The 20843-nt window shown below is 40.3% G+C and overlaps 1 protein-coding gene across 3 annotated transcripts in view; it reads left to right on the top strand.

Moving 5' to 3' along the window:
• STMN2 (stathmin 2) overlaps positions 1-9009 on the top strand; it is a 58679-nt gene extending 49670 nt beyond the window's left edge. For all 3 annotated transcript variants that reach the window (XM_003782536.2, XM_023517741.1, XM_023517736.1), the window contains one exon: positions 7668-9009. In XM_003782536.2, coding sequence (XP_003782584.1) covers positions 7668-7727 — 60 coding nt within the window. In that variant the 3' untranslated portion in view covers positions 7728-9009. The remainder of the gene's footprint in view (positions 1-7667) is intronic.
• Positions 9010-20843: the final 11834 nt, after the last annotated feature.

The following is a 20843-nucleotide window of genomic DNA, read 5'->3' as shown; positions in this document are numbered from 1 at the left end:
TCCTTCACCCAGTCCACCCAGCTCAGCTCCTGTTTGCCCTCTATCCTGCTCCCATCCAAACTCAGACCCCATCTCCCACACATACCTATGTGCATATCTTTTCCCAGAAATAATCAACCTGTGGAGTATTTAAAATTCCTGACATCAACCAGAAAGATCTTTCAGGGTAGGACCCAACAGCCATATTTTTTTTTAACTTTCCATATGATTCCAACATGTAGTCAGGTTTGAGAACTAGTATCCCATGTCAGATGATGGCACCCAAATAACTTTAAGGACCACATTCTTCCCAGTATTCCATAGCTAAAGAGATGCTTTTCAAATCTAATAAGGCATTTGGCCAGTGTCAGTCAAGATCTTTTATCTCTTCAGTAAAGGGGAGATACCTCTTAGGGACTACCAAATTTACTTTCATTTGATTATTTTAAATAGATTGATTTAGTACCAAATTCTTTACATATTGTAAAGAGATGGTTGGTAAATAACTTGATATTATATCCCCTTCCATATTCCTCAGCATATCGTAGGGACTCAAGAAATGATCACTGAATGATTAACTCAAAAATGATTTGTTTCAGTAGTAATCATATTTTGATGTGGCAGATTTTAGAAGAGCTTATGTTATCTTGGTAGTTTCATGTGTTTTCATGTGTTTGTGTGTACTAAACCTATTTACTTCTTCTTAAAATAGGGCAAAGTAAGTTTTATATTATGATCAATTTTGGCCTTTCATTTGAATGAAATCGCTCTTATAAAATTAGAAGTTAAAAAGAGGATCAATCACAATAGCAATGCTTAAAACACATGAAACTACCAAGATAACATAAGCTCTTCTAAAATCTGCCACATCAAAATATGATTACTACTGAAACAAATCATTTTTGAGTTAATCATTCAATGATCATTTCTTGAGTCCCTACGATATGCTGAGGAATATGGAAGGGGATATAATATCAAGTTATTTACCAACCATCCTTTTCCCAGTACAGACAATATAAAATCCAACAATCAATAATGTAGTACCAACAAGTAGAGACTAGGACATCCTACAGTATGGTCCAGTGCAGAAAGTATATCCAAAGACACTGAAGAATATCAGTAAACATAAACCACATCAAGGCTACCACACTAAGTCAGCCCTATCAATCAGGCAAGAAGTACAATAAACTCTGTGCAAGTTTTTGCTGCAATCCTCTCACCAGCCAACCCTCAGTCCCTCTTTTTCTCAATTAAGAGAACCAAATACTCAAGCATATTCTCACCATGATGGTTTTGCTTCATTGACAAAAATGGTTTAGTGTCATTGACTGATAAATTCCCAGAAACCCCTCTGAACCCCAGCCATGTTAGCTCAAAACCTTTAGCTAAAACTGAAGCCTAAAACAAAAGCAAGCCTAGCTGCCCTTTAGCATTTCTTAGAGAGCTCTTTAAGAAATCCGTATTTAATTGTCTGGAGTGAGGCCCAGAAATTAGTTTTGTTTTTTTTTTTTTTCAGTTTTCGGCCGAGGCTGGGTTTGAACCCACCACCTCCTGCATATGGGGCCGGCGCCCTACTCCTTTGAGACATAGGCACCGCCCCAAATTAGTATTATTTTTAAAGCTCACCAGTAACCCTTATTATTTATTTCACCGTAGATGAGAACCACTGAGCTAAAGGCCTCTTAAATAAGCTTTCCTATGTCATTATAAGTTATATTTAAGTAATTTTCATCTTCATTACATCAGTGCTTTTTTTCCTTCGAAGAAGAATTTACACTCATTTTTTATTTCCACTCCCTGTTTCCATAGCACCTCATCTCAACCCTCCAGCCCATTATGTAGAAAAGAATCAAATGTGGAGGAGGATGGAGGAGAAGGGATGCCTATGCCACAAAGACCTGCATTAAGCTCATCTATTTATGTCACTCAACTTGGGTGACTCGTCCTACACAGGACCAAAAGGACAGTCTGGGGATTATGATACACTGGTGATATTAAAAATGTTCTTATGTTTGGAGTGGATAAGAAGGAGAGGGAGAGAGAGAGAAGCAGGGAGAGAAGGAAAGGTTAGAGAGAAAACACCTGTTCTTGTGTTGCAGAAATGATTAAAGGGACACTTCCTTCCCTAATGTGTCCCATTCTCCCATAATGTGCTCTACAGCGTTCTGCAGAAAATTCACCACCTGGCCCTTTTAGTCAGGTAGGAGTTTTTTAATCAGTAAGTGGTAGGAGCTCCTTTACTAGACCCAGTCAGGATCTACAGTGAGATCGTTAATTTTGAAAACTCAGTTATAGCAGGTATAATCATTTTAACAATAATATATCTGTTAATCAAACACATAATTTTCAAATCAAATAATTAAATGTAAATTTATTCACCGAGCTTTTGAGGTAAGCCAAGACCTCTGTGAAAACATATCAGCTTAATAGGGTTCTGTGTCCCTTTGTTTCTTGAGTTATTAACATTATGTCACATTAACCGTGATTTCTAGTTTCAGTCTCTTTAAAATTGAATGAGGCCTAAAGACACTCTCAAAATCATCTGGATATAGAAGTTTTATCATTTTCCCCTGGCTTTTGTAGTTGATTAACCCATTCTCTAATAAATACTTCACACTCTCAAGTATTTTCAAAGCTTTTTCTCCACCCCCACAATTTTCCATTACTGTCAGATCTAATTAAATTATGTAGTTAAATTTTTCAAATGCAAATAGCTAAACAGTGTGGAAATAACCCTGAGTGTAATCAAGCATGTAACTCAGCCAATGAGAGGAAACGCATGTGGCCGTCTGAGAGAAGAGTCTGCTAGGCTCAAGCAATTCCACATTCAGGAGCTGTCAGACAGTAGCCAGGGGGAGGGAGCAGACAGCAACAAGCTAGGAAGACACTGAGGAGGAATTCTGCTGACCCTTGGTGAATTCTTCACATAATCCAGATTGTATCACGTCTTCTTGATTTGGTATCATCCACTAGTCAGTACCAAGAATGCCCAGATCATAAAACTATAACCAATACCGAAAGAGCTTTCAGTGGTGTTCAGGGGTGAGAGAAGGAAGTAACCCAGACGACCTTGACAGCTATTAGACCCCATTCAACCATGAAATATTGGACTGAGTAAATAAAATAAATTATCTCACTATAATGGATAACGTCACTTCTAATAATCTAGAAAATGTCAAGTGAAGATATTACAACCATTATTTTAGGACAATGGCATCATATAATATAATGCACCTTAAGATGATTTTTAAAATAATTTTTCTTAAGAAATTAAGATTCTAGCTTAGAGCCCATAGGACAGTGGTTATGGTGCCAGCCACATACACAAAGGCTGGTGGGTTTGAATCCAGCCTGGGGCCAGCTAAACAACAATGACAAATGCAACTTAAAAAAATAGCTGACATTCTGACAGGTGCCTATAGTCCCAGGTAAATGGGAGGCTGAGGCAAGAGAATCACTTAAGCCCAAGAGTTGGAGGTTGCTGTGAGCTGTGATGTCACAGCACTCTACCGAGGATGACAGTGAAACTACTTTTTCCAAAAAAAAAATAAGTTAAGATTCTGGGATTACTTTCCTAAGAGGTGATTTGGTAACATATAAGCCATTATGTGTAGATTTCAACCATTACATATTGAATTCTTTTCATCTGACTCTTAACTTGTTTTCTTGTCATTCTAATTCACAGATATCATTTGTGTAACTGTTACTACTGAACTTATCTGATGAACGAATAACGAAATAGGAAATGGGGATTAAAACTAGGTTTTATAATTGGTTTGCTATAGCCCAGCATTTTTTGCCTGTACAATCACATTTAATCCAAACAACAACCCTAAAAGGAAAGACTTTACTATTCCCATTTCACATCTATGGAACCCAGTCCTTACAGAGTTTAAGCCATTTGGCCAAGATCACAAAGCTCAGTAGACCACAGAATCTAGATTGGAATACAAATCTCTTTGACTCCAAACTTTTAGACTAAGCTAAAACTGCTACTATTTGTCAGTCATCATACACTGCACAGTAAACAGGCTTGCCAGGAGCCTTGAAAGTTTACACTCCATGGATGTCCATGACCTCATGATCACTGTCATCTTGATGCATGAAAATATGTTCTCCTGGCTGTCACAGTTCCCTTCTGAGCCCTCTTTAGTATTGCTCAGAAGGATTCCTGATGAGGTGGACTTCATTTTACATTTAAATACACTCATATAACAGAATTTCATAAATGGGTCATCTACTCCAAGCCCCTTGTTTATATTCAATACCTAGAAAAGTTAAAGGGACATTGAGAGGTTAAAAAAAATTTAAAGACCTCATATTTCTTACTTAATAAGTGGAGAAAGTTTTCTGCTAAATCACTTTCTCAGAGGAACAGAAGTTTTCTTTCAGCCCACCATTCATTTTTTTTTTGCATATATGAAAGGCAGAGTTGCACACAATGCTAAAACACTATTGATGATGTTGCCCTCATATTGTTGGGAGGAAGGGCATAAATTGCAGAGAACACGGTAAGTTTAGATATGCTTGGGCCTCTGACAGCACCTGCCAGATACTGGAAGCACAGTAATGAGAGAAATACCACCAAAGAGTAACCTTTTTTAATGAGCTTTCTCTGAATATCTGCCTGAGAAACTTCTGGACTCAGGGTCATCTGATAATTGCAAATAGCTTACTAATAAGAGAAATAGAGTAGGTTGAAATGTATAGGCTTCCTGCTTCTGGTTCTCTCACATTTTGATATAAAGTCACATTAACATTTCATGAGTAGATATTTGCCGATTTAAATGTAAAGTCTTCACATGATACATTGACTAAAATGCCTGATAATCAACCGTGTATTTCTGGAAACTCAAGGAATTTACTTAAATTTCCCCTTTTTTCATATTTTCACATGCTCGTGAATTACATTTATTCTTTCCAATGGGAAAATTCATTTCTTTATAACTAATTTTAAGTTTAACAATTGTACTCCCAAGTAGCCTGATAACACTAACTGTAATGCTGCCTGTTTTGTTATAAATTTGAATTTACACGAATCTTTATACTTGAGGCTTTTTTTCTAGCATAGTGATGGTCTGGGCTTTTTCTCAATTTTCGCCAGAGCTCAGCTCTCACTAATTAGTTTCTTTCTGCATGAGGAAAAGATTTCGCTTCATCTTTTTCCTCATAATAGCAGAACAAAAAGAAGAGTCAGCTGTATCCATGCTAATTTCCCCTGTGACATTTCCAAACAGGACTTGATTTCTCTATACATGCTTTTTCCCTTCTTTTCATGGTTTTTAAACATATACAAAGGCTCATTTAAACCAATTAAATAAAATTGGTTTTAATCTCTTTCTCTAGAGTCAACTTCCTGCTCATTCCAATTCTGTATTTTTGAAGGAAATGGAGGGTGGTCTGTGCCTTTTTCTCCCAGAAACTATGCTGGAAAATCAACACGTTTTTTAGACTGAGCATGGTGGCTTATGTACTTTGGGTGGTCAAGGTGGGAGGTTTGCCTGAGACCAGGAGTTCAAGATTGGCCTGGGCAATTTAGTAAAACCCCATCTCTACAATTAAAAATAAAAATTAAACAGTTAGGCAAGTGTGGTAGGTCACACCTGTAGTCCTAGCTATTCAGGAGGCTGAGGTAAGAGGACTGTTTGAGCCCAAGAGTTCAAGGTCACAGTGACCTTGAGGCCACTGCACTCTAGCCTGGGTAATAGAATGAGACCCATCTCAAAAGAGGAAAAAAGCAGACTTTTCCCATGAAACTATCAAATGTTTCTCTCATATTAACATTGAGATTGTGATTAAGAGGGTAGGCTATAGAGCCAGGCTTTCTGGCTTGAAATCCTTCCCTGCTTACCAGGTATTACTTAAGTGAACTTGGGGAAATTATCCTTTCCAGGTCACAGTTCCTCCTTTATGAAATGGAGATGGTAATAGAGCCTCCACCCCAGGTTGTTGTGAGGATAAACATAATTAATACAGGCAAAATCCACAGTGATGCAGGCCTGATACATATTGAATGCCTAATAAATGCTCAATGTTGTTATATTAAATACTCTGTAAGCATTGCCTCAAGATTAATAGAGTTTAATGGTAAGATTTACTTTCTAGCTGGTCAAGGCCATTGCCCCTGAACTAAAGGAATCTATAGAGTCTCAAGAAATTTCTAGAGCTTCAGAGGTGGGGGCGGTGGGACCACAGGAAATGAGATAAACAATATCCTAAATATAAAAATAAATACTAATAATAATTAGTATCTTACAATTTCAATATCACAAACATTAATTTAGCACCTATGATCGATAAGATGACATTACTGCAATCATCTGGTATAGTACTATGTACTGAAAAATACTGGGTCCACCTTTCCTCCATCAGTTCCGGCCTCAGGAAGTTCAGTTACCACCCCAAGGTTAGTGCCTTCATTTCTCACATTTGCACGCTACCTGCAAAGCCCTGTCCTATGCCCTGCAAGTGGAACAGAAAATGAGAAAACACAGCCCAGCCCCTCAGTGAGCTTATAGTTAAATATAGCAGAATAGACATGAACAGAAAGGCTCAAAACACAAGTTAGAATAAAATGACTGCTCCATAAAAGGTAAAGTTTATACCATGTTCAAAAGTGAGATTAGTTCACAGCATCATCAAAATCCTTGTGATGAAAAGGGCACAGGGCTTAAAAAGTAAGTTTACAATTCTGTCCGCTGAAGATAAAAGATTAGGAATCTCAATTATTGAAAACTGCAAGAAAAGACGATTCCATTATACTGAAATATCAAGACAATCCACTTTGGGTGGCCAAGGTGGGAGGATTGCTTGAGGTCAGGAGTTCAATATTGGTCTGGGCAATTTAGTAAAACCCCATCTCTATAATTAAAATTAAAAATAAAATAATTAGCCAAGTGTTGTTGCCCACATCTGTAGGAGGAGGAGGCTGAGGTAAGAGGACCACTTGAGCCCAAGAGTTCAAGGCCACAGTGAGCTATGATCAGGCCACTACACTCTGTAGGAAAAGACTGGACTCCAGTTACAAAGGGCCTTGATAAAGAGATCGAGAACTTAGGAAGCAATACAAAAAGTTTTCCTCCTGGATCTAACACCCCCAACGTGTCCATCAGCAATTATAAAATCTTTAAAATATTAGGGAAAAGAAAAGGCATCGTCAAAAATAAAAAGGAAACCAACAAGTGACATTTTATCACTATTTTCAGGATTCATACAATTGTCCTGATAGTCAACATTCTCTTAATCATGTGACTTTTTCATCGTCGTTTTAAACAAAAACAGTTAAATATATTAAACAAAAACAGTTAATAACATCCTAGGTCTTGTGAGATCCTCTCTGATGTTTCCTCGGGCCCAAGTTTTGCTCTCTTATGAAATAAGAAAAATTCCTAAAGGTAGAAATTTTAGCCTCCAAAGTAGGTCATTTCCAGCCCAGCACATGCTATGCAAAGGACAATTAATTTGCAAACTCATGCTAGAAAAAGTGTCCCATACCTCATTGCTGAATATCACTACAGTCACCTCCAAAATACTCCCCTTGACCATCTGGTGACCATAGTGATATTCAGCAATGAGGTACGAAGCACTTTTTCTAGGACAAGTTGGCAAATTAATTGTCCAACCTCATAGTTGTCTGTGGAGAGACCACATGACCGTGTGACATTTCTTCTCCCCTTGGTGTTTTGTAGGAGAGGCATGCCGCGGAGGTGCGCAGGAACAAGGAGCTGCAGGTTGAACTGTCTGGCTGAAGCGATGAGGGTCTGGCACGCCCCACCAATAGTAAATCCCCCTGCCTATATTATAATGGATCATGCGATATCAGGATGGGGAATGTATGACATGGTTGAAAAAGAACTCATGATAAAAAATAAAAAACAGAATCAAAAATTAAAAAAAAAAAATCAATGCGGTCTCTTTGCAGAATGTTTTGCTTGATGTTTAAAAAATACCTTGGATCTTATTTTGTAAATACTTACATTTTTGTTAAAAAATACAAGTATTGCATTATGCAAGTTATTTCATAATCTTACATGTCCTGTAACAGGCTTTTGATGTTGTGTCCTTCCACTCAAATGAATTTGCTAGGTCTGTTCTTTTTGAAGCTCCCCATGTCTAATTCCATTCCAAGAAAAATGAGGTCAGTAGACAGTCTATGGTGCTAGAAACCCACCATTGCCTAATGACCTAGATGGCTTTGTAATCTCTGAGCTTGACTAAGACCATACCTAGATCACACAGGTATTATGATTCATGAACCACCACATTTGTTCGCTCATAATCTATTTACTGCCTAGAAACTACAAAACCAAGCAAAGAAAAACCACCAGGCATAGCATTTACTTCTGCTTCTCCTGGATTATGTGCTACAAATGTGCTTTGGCTTTACAAAGGGATGGATGAGAAGACAGATCTGAGCTCAGTCTGGGTAGAAGCATAAAGCTGAGCCTTTTAAAGCGCTGAACACACGTCCATATCCGAACGGTTCAAGCAGCCATGAAATCGCTCTTCTTAAAGTGGGCTTAATTCTCTAGTTTAAGTTCTTTTGATGGAATGAATTACTTAATGTGTCAGGTGGCTTATTTGTGGATGCCATGATTGATGATGTTCATTTTAAGCTCTTACCTATAGTACAAGTACATGATGCTACTACTGAATATTTTTCCACTTGGAAACTGTGAGCTGGTTGTTGCATTAAAACACACACACGCAAACGAAATCAAAACACTGCGGACTTCCACGCAAGCTGGTCTTTCTTCCCCAGTGTGAGGCAATACTGCCTATTTAAAAGAAAAAAAAATCACTCCATCTGTGAAGCTGATGCAAGTTAAGGGGGCAAGGCAGGGCATTTGTGCCAACCTAAAATCACCAGATACCCACCGTAAGTACCTAGCGCAGTTTTGAAGTTGTTTCTCCCCAACTCCCAACTCCTGAAGGTTGCTGCCTGCATATTTACTCTTCATTAGTGCTATTTTCCTGTATGTCATTGTGAGCAAGCTGTGATTAATAAAGAATTGGAGTTCTGTGAACTAATAAAGGTTTGGTCTGTTCTCTCGCGCCCAGCCCTGGAGCTCAGCTTTTTTAAAAGGGCAGCTATTGAATGAGACAATCTCACAAGCAAAGAGGTAATAATTAGAGTTTGAAGGAAACCAGGGCCCTGCTGATTCACTTCCCTTCGGGAGCAGGAGGCCGCCTCTCTTTTCTCTCACCCTCTAACAGGCCAACACAGTGGGGGAGGCCTTCAATCTGTTCCCCTTAAAAATATACAAAACAGAAGGACATAGCAAAGCTGATAATTCTGAGGAAGAGAACCCCTTTCAAAACAGTGGGAGCTTCTTGGCACCATCTCAAGTTCTCCCATGTGGCTCACGGGGCACCTCCCCCAGCCCAGGCCGTCTGTTAAAATGTAATTCCCAGCCACACTGCTGAATTTTGTTCTGCCAATAAACACACTGCACACATGGACACAGCAGGGTCCTCTCGGTGACCCAGAAGGATCTTACAGGACCAAACGAACCATATCCAGTTTTAGCAGAAAATCATAAATAACTGAAATCGCACAGATCTATGAATAAATAAATTGGGCTACGCTGCTTAGGATTACTAGCAAGTCTCTTTAGGGTGGAGGGCACCTAGTTTCTGTCTTGAATATCCTTAATATTTGTGGGACTCTTAACACTGCAACAAATGATACCCATGCTTAATGCCACACACACAGGAGCTTCTGAACAGCATAAAATGGGGTATGATCTTCATGTTGGTTTGACATAACTTAGTTCAGAAAACATGGCTTGAATGGCTTGAATGGCTTGAATGACTTTCACTGGGCTGTGAAAAGCCCTGGAAACCTGAACTTGAATGACCACAAGAAGCCACAGTCTAGGAACTTATTTAGGCCCCTAAATAGCAAACAGGATATGCTAGTCAGTCTGGCACACAGATAATATCAGCAGATAATTTTTACAAAACTTTCTGAAATATTAAAAATAGTTAACGAGCCTCTCATATTCCTGCTGATGGGTCCAAATCCCTAATCTCAAAGGTAAGTCGATCGAGGCACAAAGAGGCGTGTGATTGCTCCAGACTACAATGCCCACTTCTCCTGATTTCTCTATCCTTACTCACAGCTCATCACACACCATCTCCAAATCTCACCACACTGGTGAGGGCAAGTATTATCTATGAAACTTCCCTAGACCAATAGGCCTCAAATTTCAATGTAACCCAGAGTTATCTGGAGGGCTTATTAAAAACAGACTGTTCAGTGCCACCCACCTCCAGACTTTCTGATTCCTGAGGTCCGTGTGGAAGCCTGAAAATATTTAGTTCTAACACATTCCCAGGTGACCCCAGTACGATGCATCTGCAGTCTACACTTGAGGAGCCCACCTACAAATAAAGAAAGGGATCCAGGTGTGAGGACTCCTCCGCGGCTGCCACGGCCAGGCCACCTGTTTCTATCAGGGCATGCTCATTGGGGTAAAGATGGGGAAAGACATCTTTTCACTCTGATTCAGAAAAGTGGAGGTGGGATGCCAAGGAATCCAACAACAAACAGGAAAAAACAAGGACGATGATGACAATGGTAATAGAAGGAAAGATGCACATGGGCCGAGGTCAGGGAACAAGAGACCTAGCGTCTCTCACACAACACATGATTCATTGGGGATTAAATCAGGTGAAGATGCTCTTGACCCCTTAATAGATTAACTAAGGTTAACCTAAGGCAGGGGGCTGCCATTTCGTGAATTATCCACAGTTTGGTAGCCCGGATCCACTCACGATTTTTTTTTTTGGCAGAACCTTGGTTTCCTCAGTACTGTATTTAAATTGTGTAAATGTCTTACTATGAAATTTCACAAAACACCATTGATTTGGTGACTCACGCTCATCTCCTATCTCTTCTACATCCAAAACTGTGTAGAACAACTGAATTTGACAAAGGCCGTTCTCTCTGGTTAGAGTCCGTCTCCTGGCTCTTCCTCGGCCTTGACAACACTTGAAAGGAGAAACAAAGGTAAAAACGGACTGATCCACTTATTCTAACCCGTCCACCCTCCTCCCACTGAGGGGAAGACTTCAGCATCCCAATAACTGGTCACCTCTCTGTTCCCAGCCCCGAATAAGGCCACAGTCCTTGATTTTTTTGGAGACAGAGTCTCGCTCGGTGGCCCTGGGTTGAGCATCGTCATGTCATAGAACACAACAACCTCAAACCTCTGGGCTTAGGCGATCCTCCTGCCTCAGCCTCCCCAGTAGGTGGGACTACAGACACTGCCACAACGCCCAGCTGCGTCCTTGACTTCAATCAGGCCATTTGCTGAAACTGCTGAGGCAAACACAGAAGCCACCGTGCACCACCAAATTACCTCAATCATCTTGGATTCCTCGCCGTCCCCCAGCACACATCTCAAATTGATCTTCTGGTAGCTGCCATCTGACCTCTGCATTGTAGTCCCTCAGCCCTGATTCTTTTCTACTTCCAGAACCACTGCCCAGTTTGGGCCCTCAGGGACACCACCACAACCCCCTAACAAGCCTCCTTTGCTCCGCTCTGCAGCCTCGGCTACACTCTGATCGCGCCTCTCCAGTGCTCTAGCGCCCCCTGCCCGCCATCTTCAGAATGGCATCTGCTCTCCCCTATGTGACCCCAGAGCGCCCCGCCGTCGCGCTCTTCTCAAGAACACTACTCTCCTTCCACCCCTAACTATTCCCTGTTCACTCTGGCTGGCCAGTGACAGGCTATTGCAAGCCTCCATGAACATGCCGTGCTATCTGCACAGAATTATCTTCATTACAGTGTAAGTCAAGAGAGCCTAGGTCAGGCTATGATAAAAAAAGAATTCAGTAAATTAAAAACACAAAGGTTATTTGCTCCTCCTGTTACTATCCAACATGGATCACTGTGGAGTCTGTGTCACTCCTCACTCTGGAGTCCAAGGGGACCATGGAGCTGAGGAAGAAGGAAAGTCCAAGGGCAACAAATCATGCCCCAGCTCTTCTTCAAGCTTCCGCCCATAAGCAGCACACTTCACAGTTCATGGGCCAGGGCACATTTAACTCTTAAATGGGCAGAAAAGTGTAAGCTCAGAAGGAGGAAAGCCAGAAACATTTGGTGAGCCACACCAATGATTACCACCCTGCTGGCCACCAAAATTTCCAAATATTCAGCTCTTCTTCCTCCATTTAAAGACACTGTCCCAGGGTAAAAAGAACCCAAGTCTCATTGTTTCGTAGCATCAATCTCAATGTCTAGGATTTCTGGGTAGTACAGTTTCTTTCCTCTTCTCTTCTTTTCTCTTCTCTTCTCTTCCTCCCTCCCTCTCTCCCTCTCTCTCTCCCTCTCTCTGTCTCTCTTATTGATACATGCGTCCTCTTGACCAGAGACAAATAAATTAAAAAGATGTTGTCTTTCCCTACATAGTAATATACAATGGTGCAATGGGACAGAAAATCCCAATAAGCATATTCATTCTACAGAAGAATGAGAAATACGTGGCATTTGCTCATTCTAGCATCCCACTGGCCAAACACTGAGGCCCATCTACCCTTGGGAGGGGGGCAGTTTCCTTGATCTTGATTCTGTCCCCACTGTCCTCCTAGAGAAGAGCCTCAGCGTTTTCCATGGCTCTTGCCCCCATCTCCTAAGCAAATCTCCCTGTTCCTTTATTCTCACTGGCCACATCCACAGGGACACTGGGGAATATGCTTCCTTGGAGTCTGAATTTCCTTGAAAGCAGCTTTCTCAGCCTTTATCACCCACCAAGCTGGGATCATTCAGTTTTGACTGGTTGCTATATTGATCCAGGTCTTGACAGGAAACAGAAGGCACACTATGAAGGAGGAAATGAAGAGAATTTAATCCCTAATCTATTAAAAGAATGTGAGGAGATTGAGAGAAACCAGCAGAGGGTGTTGAAGCACCTATGAAATACAAACAAGGGATACCATTTCCCCCTGAACTGAATACCCCAGAGAACACAGTAGCTATTGAATCCTGAGTGACCAGGAGCTATGACCTCAGGAGAGGAATTCAGCCTCTAACAAATGCAGCCCGGCAAGAAGGGATCAGGTAATAAATATGGAACTATCTTTCCTCCCTTACACATCAATCTGCAGCCAAGGCCTCACACTGGTCAAGTCCCACCAGAAATCAGAGGAAAGGGAGCCCAGTGTCCTGTGTACAGAACTCGCTGTTTTAGGCAGACTCTAGATGGGCAAACAGAGAACATGTTTCCTCTCTGTCCCCTGAGGACACTGTTTCCTGCAGGCTCCTCAAAGAGAGATGCTAAGTATCTCCCATGCTCTCATTTGCCACCTCCAGATCATTTGGTTTTTATAAAATCTCCATTCTTGAAGTTCATGTCTCCAAACTATTCAGCCAGTTCTCTTTCTCGTCAGTGTTCACTACCAACCCCCAGGTGATGTTCTCTCAGTTCTCTATGATTTTTAGTTCCTGGAGCACTCTTCAACTCTGCTTTTATCCTGCTGCTTGGCTATTATTATAATATCCATACAGAAGAATTTTCTACATTCTGCTCTCAGTTCCTTGACCTCCTCCCCTCTCATGACCTCACTTGTCCCCTTTTCCTCAGCCACTCAGTCCCTCAGTCACTCCCTACATCTTACCATCATTGATGATCACAATCCCCCGTGGTCTCCTGCCCATGTGTCCCTGACTGACAGCATCTCCCATCTTTCCAGAAAAATTCCTTTAGTGCCTTGACCCCTACACTTCAAATAGGCTAGGACTTCCCTCCACAGATAGGACCTTTTCACATCCTTACCCTCCTTAGACTTCCCTCCTTACCTTGCTTAAATTCCAGTAATTTAATCATCATAATCTCTCTCACATATATAGCTCTGCAACTTCCTCTCTTAATGTTGATACTGGAATTTCATCTTCATTCGGTTCTTGGTCTCCATGATTCAAAAGAATGAATCCACAGACCACAGATCAGTGGTAAGACAAGATTTATTTTACAGAAAACAATAACAAAAACACCAGAGCTCCTGTCAGAGAGAAAAAACCCAAGGGAGGGGGAGCGAGCTTTCTTCTTTCTTTGTCTAGGGGTATTTGTACTCACTTGGGTCCTTTGTAGTTACATTAGGCCAGGACTTGGTAACAAATGAATGGATACAGTCCCTTCTGCTAGGGTAAGATGAATGAATGCATTAATGAGTGGATACAATCCTTTTACTTCCCAGGCCTAGGAAACCCACCTGAAATTGGCCAGGCCTAAGAAACTTACATGAAATTGACCAGGCCTAGGAAATGGGAGGTTCCCTGCTTAGCTGCAAGTGCAAGGGGAGGCAGATTCTAAGGCCCTGGTGTTTCCCCAGCAGTTGTCTGACCCCTCTGGCTGCTGGAGCCTCCTGCTGCCCCCCTCAACCCGCTGGTTCCTCCACCTGGCTGCTGCCTGACCAACACCCCCAGGGCGGAGGTGGCAGGTCCATCCCTCAACTCCACCTAGCTGGCTGGGGCACCACCCAACCTATATCAATGTATTCTCTTCAGTCGGCCAAACCCATGGTACTGCCTCAGTTAACTCTAACCCATGCCTGTCACCATGCAGATAAACATAGTTGTAGAAATGACACAGCTATGCGCTGACTGGTCTGTCTTTAAATTTATGAACATGAACTTCAAGGGAGCCCTGAATTTTTCCCGTCACTAGAATATGACTGTGACTGAATTTTTCCTGTCGTCACTAGAATATGGCTGTGACTGAATTTTTCCCGTCACTAGAATATGACTGTGACTGAATTTTTCCTGTCACTAGAATATGGCTGTGACTGAATTTTTCCTGTCACTAGAATTTTTCCATATTCACTAGAATATGACTGGTGAAATATAGCGGTATACTTACACTGTATCTCCCTGGTCTGATTCTTATGATCTCTTAAACCTCCTCAAACTTCCAACACCTCCTCTCCTATCCTCAGCTAGGAACTCTTCTGACGTCACTGAAAAAATGAAGCCATTAGAAGACAAATTCCATAGACTCTGTCCAACACATCTCTCCACCTACCACACTTACGCTCCCCCTTCCAACAGTTACTACAGTTACTCTAAAGCTAGTCCTTTCTTTTGTATAATAGATCCTATTTCTTCTCATCATCTCAGATACATTCCCACAAAAATTGTCTTCTCTCCCTTCTGTTTCATCTTCTTTTCTTCCTACAAGTTCAGCATAAACACATATTATTATTTCTGTCATCTTGAAAAATGTTTTGATCCCTTCCATCTTTCCTACCAGCTATTCTGCCCCCACTTTACAGCAAAACTCTCAAAGCCCTGTCTCCCTGGACTCTCTTTCATTTCTCTCCTCCCTTTCTCTCATAAAGTTCCTCCAGGAAGGCTTTCCCCCCCCCCCATCACACTGACCTACACTATCCTGTCAAGTTCCCCATGATCTCCCTGGTGCTAGATCCAGTAATGAGTCCTCAGCCCTCATTTTACTCAACCTGTTATTAGATGTAACTTATGACTCTCTCCTCTCAGAAATCTTTCTTCACCCAACTTTTCCTGAATTTTCCTCACACCTTCCTGAAATTCCTCTCATCTCGTGTTGTTGCTTCTCTCTCTCCATTGCTGCCGTTTCTTCCATGAGACTTCTAAACCAGTGATTTCCAACTGGTGTGCCGTGAGAGGATCTTAGGAGTGCTGCAAAAACTTTTAAAGATCATTAATTAAATCATATTCAAAATAAGTTCAAAGCACAGTAAGAATATTCTTTTTTTTACTCTTACTCATCAATCTATACTGATCTTGCAGTTCAAAGATCATCTATGTACTGGCAGGCCTAAAACTTGTGTCTCTAGATTTCTCTATTCTCATGTGGCCAACTGGCTACTCAGCCTCATAGACAGGCATCTCAGGGTAGCACAGCTTTTAAAAAACTCAATATTACCTTCCAAACCTGTCCCATACATTTTTATCCTTCTCAGCCAAAACTCTCTTTCATATACTATAGACAAACTAGAAAATTCTGTTGCCTTTATTTTCAAATCTACCTCTCTAGGGATAGATATAGGTGTAGACCCTGTCACCTTTATCTAATCTGCCCTCACAGCTTGTTTGCATTATGGAGACAACCCCCTTCGCTGTGAAGAAGCAGCATGATGTGCTGGACAGTAACAGGACTTGGAGCCAAAATTCCAAGTTCAAAACACACCTTTGTCACAATAAACAAGGAGCTTTATCCCCTTTGCCTGTGTTTCCTCAGCTATTAACTAGACAATAATAGTGCCAACCTTAGGAAGTTTATTGAATAGTAAATGAATTAGCAACTTGAAGCACTAAAAACAATATCTGATCCCCAGTAACTCATACATACTACTCATGAAATACAAGTATTTTTTATTTTTGTTATTTTTGTCTAGAAGAAACTGAGGTGCACACATTTCTTACATGAACTTTATATTAAAATAGTCCCAAGAGCTATTTAAGAGGTTTTTTGATAGATCACTTAGATTCTATTTTTTGATAGACCACTTAGACCATTTGATGGACCACTTAGATTCTCTTACAAGTTTCATTAGAGATTTAATTTTCAAATACCTCTATGCCTGCCATGAAGTCCTAAATTTACATACATATATCTATGATCACTTCTGGAACAGTGTGGGGTATAAGTACGTTTATTTCTATTCACAGTTTTTGTGAATTTTTTGGAACTATTTACTCTGATCAGAGACTACGTCCCCCAGCAGTAAGAATCAGTTATGAATTAAAGCTGTTGTCAGCAGCCTTCCATATGTAATAAACTCACTCATTAACAATCACTCACTTAGGAGCAATATTTTGCTTATATACCTTTTTCATCATCTACTGGGATATAATAATTAATGAGAAAATTGCACACTATAAAGAAATAATGGGAAGTAACAGCATGACTCAAGAATTCCCCTAGAGTTTAATATCTTGAGTAATATCTACCGTGGAAACTGTTAATGTTCACACATTGAGTATGAACTTGAGGGTTACAGAAGAAGAAAAACATGATTTCTGGCACAAGGCTATAAACCAAGCATAGTTATATACTACCAGAAAATGGGTGGACCAAATCCATTAAGTATGAGCAATGGTACTATTTGTCTATTATGGAATCAAACGCTACTTTGTTCAACTAGCTTATATTTTCTTGGCTAGGTTTTCAGTTTTGTAAGACGAAGCTAACACCAAATACAGGAGAAAAGCAAGAAAAGTGCTAGAAACAGGGTAGTCTTTGGGGGGGGGGAGGAAGAAGAAAGAAAAACTACGCACTTCCTATCTATTCTATATACTCCAGCCAAGGATATGAAGGAATCTAAAACTAAAATCTGCTGGTGTCATTTTCCCACTTAAAATATTTTCAGAGCTTCTCATTGCCCTTACGATAATCTAAATTCCTTAGCAGAATTTACAAACTTGTGATCTCACTACTCGCTGGGGCCTCAGAAACTGTGTAGCAGCCTCACTTGCTTTAGTTTCCAGAAAATATTGTGATTTGTTATTTCCAACATTTAACAGAGTGCCTGGTAGATGGCGAGAGCCTAATAAATACGAGTGGGGTGAATGAATGAATGAAAACAAGTGGATAAAACAAAAGTTAACATATAAAATTTTTTAGCAAGTGGATTCATTTCCTGCCTTCAAGGTTACAGCCCACAAACATAACCAATGACAACTTTTTTAAAGTCTGGGTAGTCAAAACGAAACAAAACAAAAATCCAAATTCAAAAGTAATCTCAAGGGATTAACAAATTGATTTTTTAGTCACTGAGCAGGTCTGCATGTGGTAACCCATCAGAGCAAGTAGAGTAAGAACTTTGTCATTTCTGTACTGTAAAGCAAGGATAATAATTTAGTGACACTATAAATGACTTAAGAGTTAAGATGTTTTTAAATGATGTATTTGAATGACACTATAAATGGCTTAAGAGTTAAGATGTTTTTAAAATTGAGAAGTCGCCTGTTGTATCAAAATACAGGGCTAAATATACTAATTTATCATTGCCTTTGCTCCAAACCTGTGAAAAGACATTAAAGATAGATACACACACACTCTAAAGGGGTGAGGGGAGAGGGTCTCACTATGTTGCTCAGGCTGGACTCATTCCTGGGCCCAAGGGATCTTCTTACCTCAGCCTCCCGAGTAGCTGGGATTACAGCATTAAAGGTGTTTAAAAATAAAACAGCTCCATTGCAGTAACTGAAAACAAAAGTTCTACCAAATGGCCAGAAATTGAGCAACCTTAGAAAGACAGAGAACAGATGGGCTCAGATCTGTAGAGAAACCCAGCTGGAGGAAGCCATGTACTGCAGAGGTAGGTGCAATCTGGAGAGCTCTAAGCTCTGAATCAAGAGAAAACAGATGCTTAAGCAGTAAGGTATCAGAGCATCTATTCCTTTGAGAGGACATATCTTGAGGACCTAAGGCAGTTGTTTTCTTTCCCTGCGAGGGTTATGGGAGCTGTGGATAGCTCACACTCTGGTGACAGCAACAAGCATAAGCCCCAAGGATCTAGAGGCCCAGCACTGCCTCCGATAACTATGAGTCTCCAGACAGGAGACCACATAGCCAAACACAAACCCTCCTCTCTAATCATTAAACCCTCCCCTTCATGAAGTTTATGCTAAATAGATATGGAATTCAAAGGCAGGGAAACAAAAAGCTCAAAACTAAAGATGAGCACAAGACTGAGAATCACAAACATTTGGGGAAAACAAATGCTGTAAAATAGAGGCACCAAAACCAAACAAGCAGAAACAAAAATAAATGAACAGAAAAACTAAAATTGGCTTAATGAAGAAAACAGAGGACTTTAGAATAAGAGTGGGAAATATCCGTAAATGGAGGAGAGAGCGTATAGGGTCATCACAAGACAAGCTAAGAAGAATGATCTGAGAACTCCATCCAACATTTGTCTAAGAGTTCTTCTACATTACTTGGGTGGAAAGGAGGAAGTTCGTATAGGGGATAAAGAAATAACAGAAGAAAATTTCCTAGTACCACAGAACAACCTGAGTCAGCAAGCAGAAAGATGCAACCAACCCCCAAACAGAGGGAACCAAAAAAGGTTATGCCCAGACACAGGCGACCCTTGGAAACTCTGAATCCTCTAAATTTTCAACACTGGTAAAAATAAATTTGCCTACAAAGGAAAAAATATCAAATTGCCCATGAACTCCTTTATGCAATTCTGAATGCTAAAAGATAATGGAGCACTATCTTTAAAATCTTGAGGAAATAATTTTGAACCTAGGATCCTAGATCCAACCAAAGGATCAATCAAATGTGAGAGCAAAATAAAGATATTGTTAGGCACATAAAAATTCATACAAGTGACTTTCCAATTTCTGGAAAATTACTCAAGGATATATTCTGTCACTCCAAAAAAAAAAAAAAACCCTGTAAGATCTACAGCTATTCTAACTATTGACGAACGTGCTAGATAGGGACTCAGGGCAGTCAGCATCATCGCCATTTCCTTGCATTCTCTTCTCGGAGACGAGAGGTCTATGAGCTACGTTTCCTTGTCTTTTTTGCCAGTGGAGTTTGTGATACTCTATAGTCTTCCCACGACATGTGCCTGCATCAGATGTGAAAGGTGGAAAGGAAGCAGAAGCCTTTCTTTTCCCCTCTGTCACTGGCAGGGGATGCACAGCTCCCAGCAACTACCATCTTTTGGAACGGTCATATTTTACTGACAATCCCTCACATTCGAACAACCATGCCCACAGGCATTGGCCTTTCCTGCCCTCTCCTTGCTCTCGGTGACATCAGAAACTTCCTGATCTTCTGCATCATAGCTAAAGTGGTTTCCCTCAGCTGGCGTTGTGGCGGGCACCTGTAGTCCCAGCTACTTGGGAGGCTGAGCAAGAGAATCGTGTAAGCCCAGGAGTTTGAGGTTGCTGTGAGCTGTGACATCACAGCAGTCTATGGAGGGCGACACAGTGAGACTGTCTCAAAAAAAAAAAAAGGACAAAGTGGTTTCCCTCTGATTTTCACTCTTCTAGCACTTCTAAAATTTTAAGGAACAAACTTTTTAAAATCTGTTTGAGATAACTAGAGTGGTTATTGACTGATAATGGTCTTTTTTAAAGGAATAACTTCTTGGAACTTATAAAAAATGTTATCCATAAAGAGAAACTCTCTAAAGTATAAATTTAGATCAGACATCAAGACTCATATCAGACTCCTCCCACCCTTATCATCAAAGAATTCCATGTATTTAAGAATACAAGAACCTTCTATAAAAAAAAAAAAAAAAAACAAGTCATTCCTTACAATTTTTACAAAATCCAGAACATTTGTAAGTTGTTGTGCTGGACTCAAGTTTTCATTTCCTTCAGGAACTGCAGTAAAATCTGGACAGATTTTTGCTACGCAATGAAATGCACTCTTAAAGGGGTATATTATTTAAAGACCCATGAATTTTAGTTAGTCTCCACAAAGAGAAAAATATGTAAAGAAAACTGCCCCAACTGTATTTTTCTTTATTTTTAAATTAAAGGTAAAATCTTACTCTATGAATGAGCCAAAACACAATTTTCATGACAACATACCAAGAACAAAGCCTATAAACCTTTGGATAGGGGTCAGTTTCTCAAAGAGATATTCAGATTCCAGGAAACTTTCCTCACTCATTTTATAGTTGACACCTTATAAAATGTAAGTTATATATAAATAAATCAATGATCTGGGTCTTCACATGACACATACAATTAAGGCTCTAAAGAGTTAGCAGTGCAAGAATAAGCCCAGAACTTGATTAATGCAAACACTGAATAAAGCTTTGCAGGATCTATAGAATCTCATTGCAAAAACTTCAGCTCAATATTTCTCTGGGAAGTAGGCCTAGGGTTCACTGACTCATTC

Source organism: Otolemur garnettii, unplaced genomic scaffold, assembly GCF_000181295.1.
Source record: "Otolemur garnettii isolate 467f Iridium unplaced genomic scaffold, OtoGar3 scaffold00004, whole genome shotgun sequence".
In the NCBI taxonomy this organism is placed as follows: Eukaryota; Metazoa; Chordata; class Mammalia; order Primates; family Galagidae; genus Otolemur; species Otolemur garnettii.
Note: the sequence above shows the minus strand (reverse complement) of the source record. Positions and strands in the feature narration are given on the sequence as shown.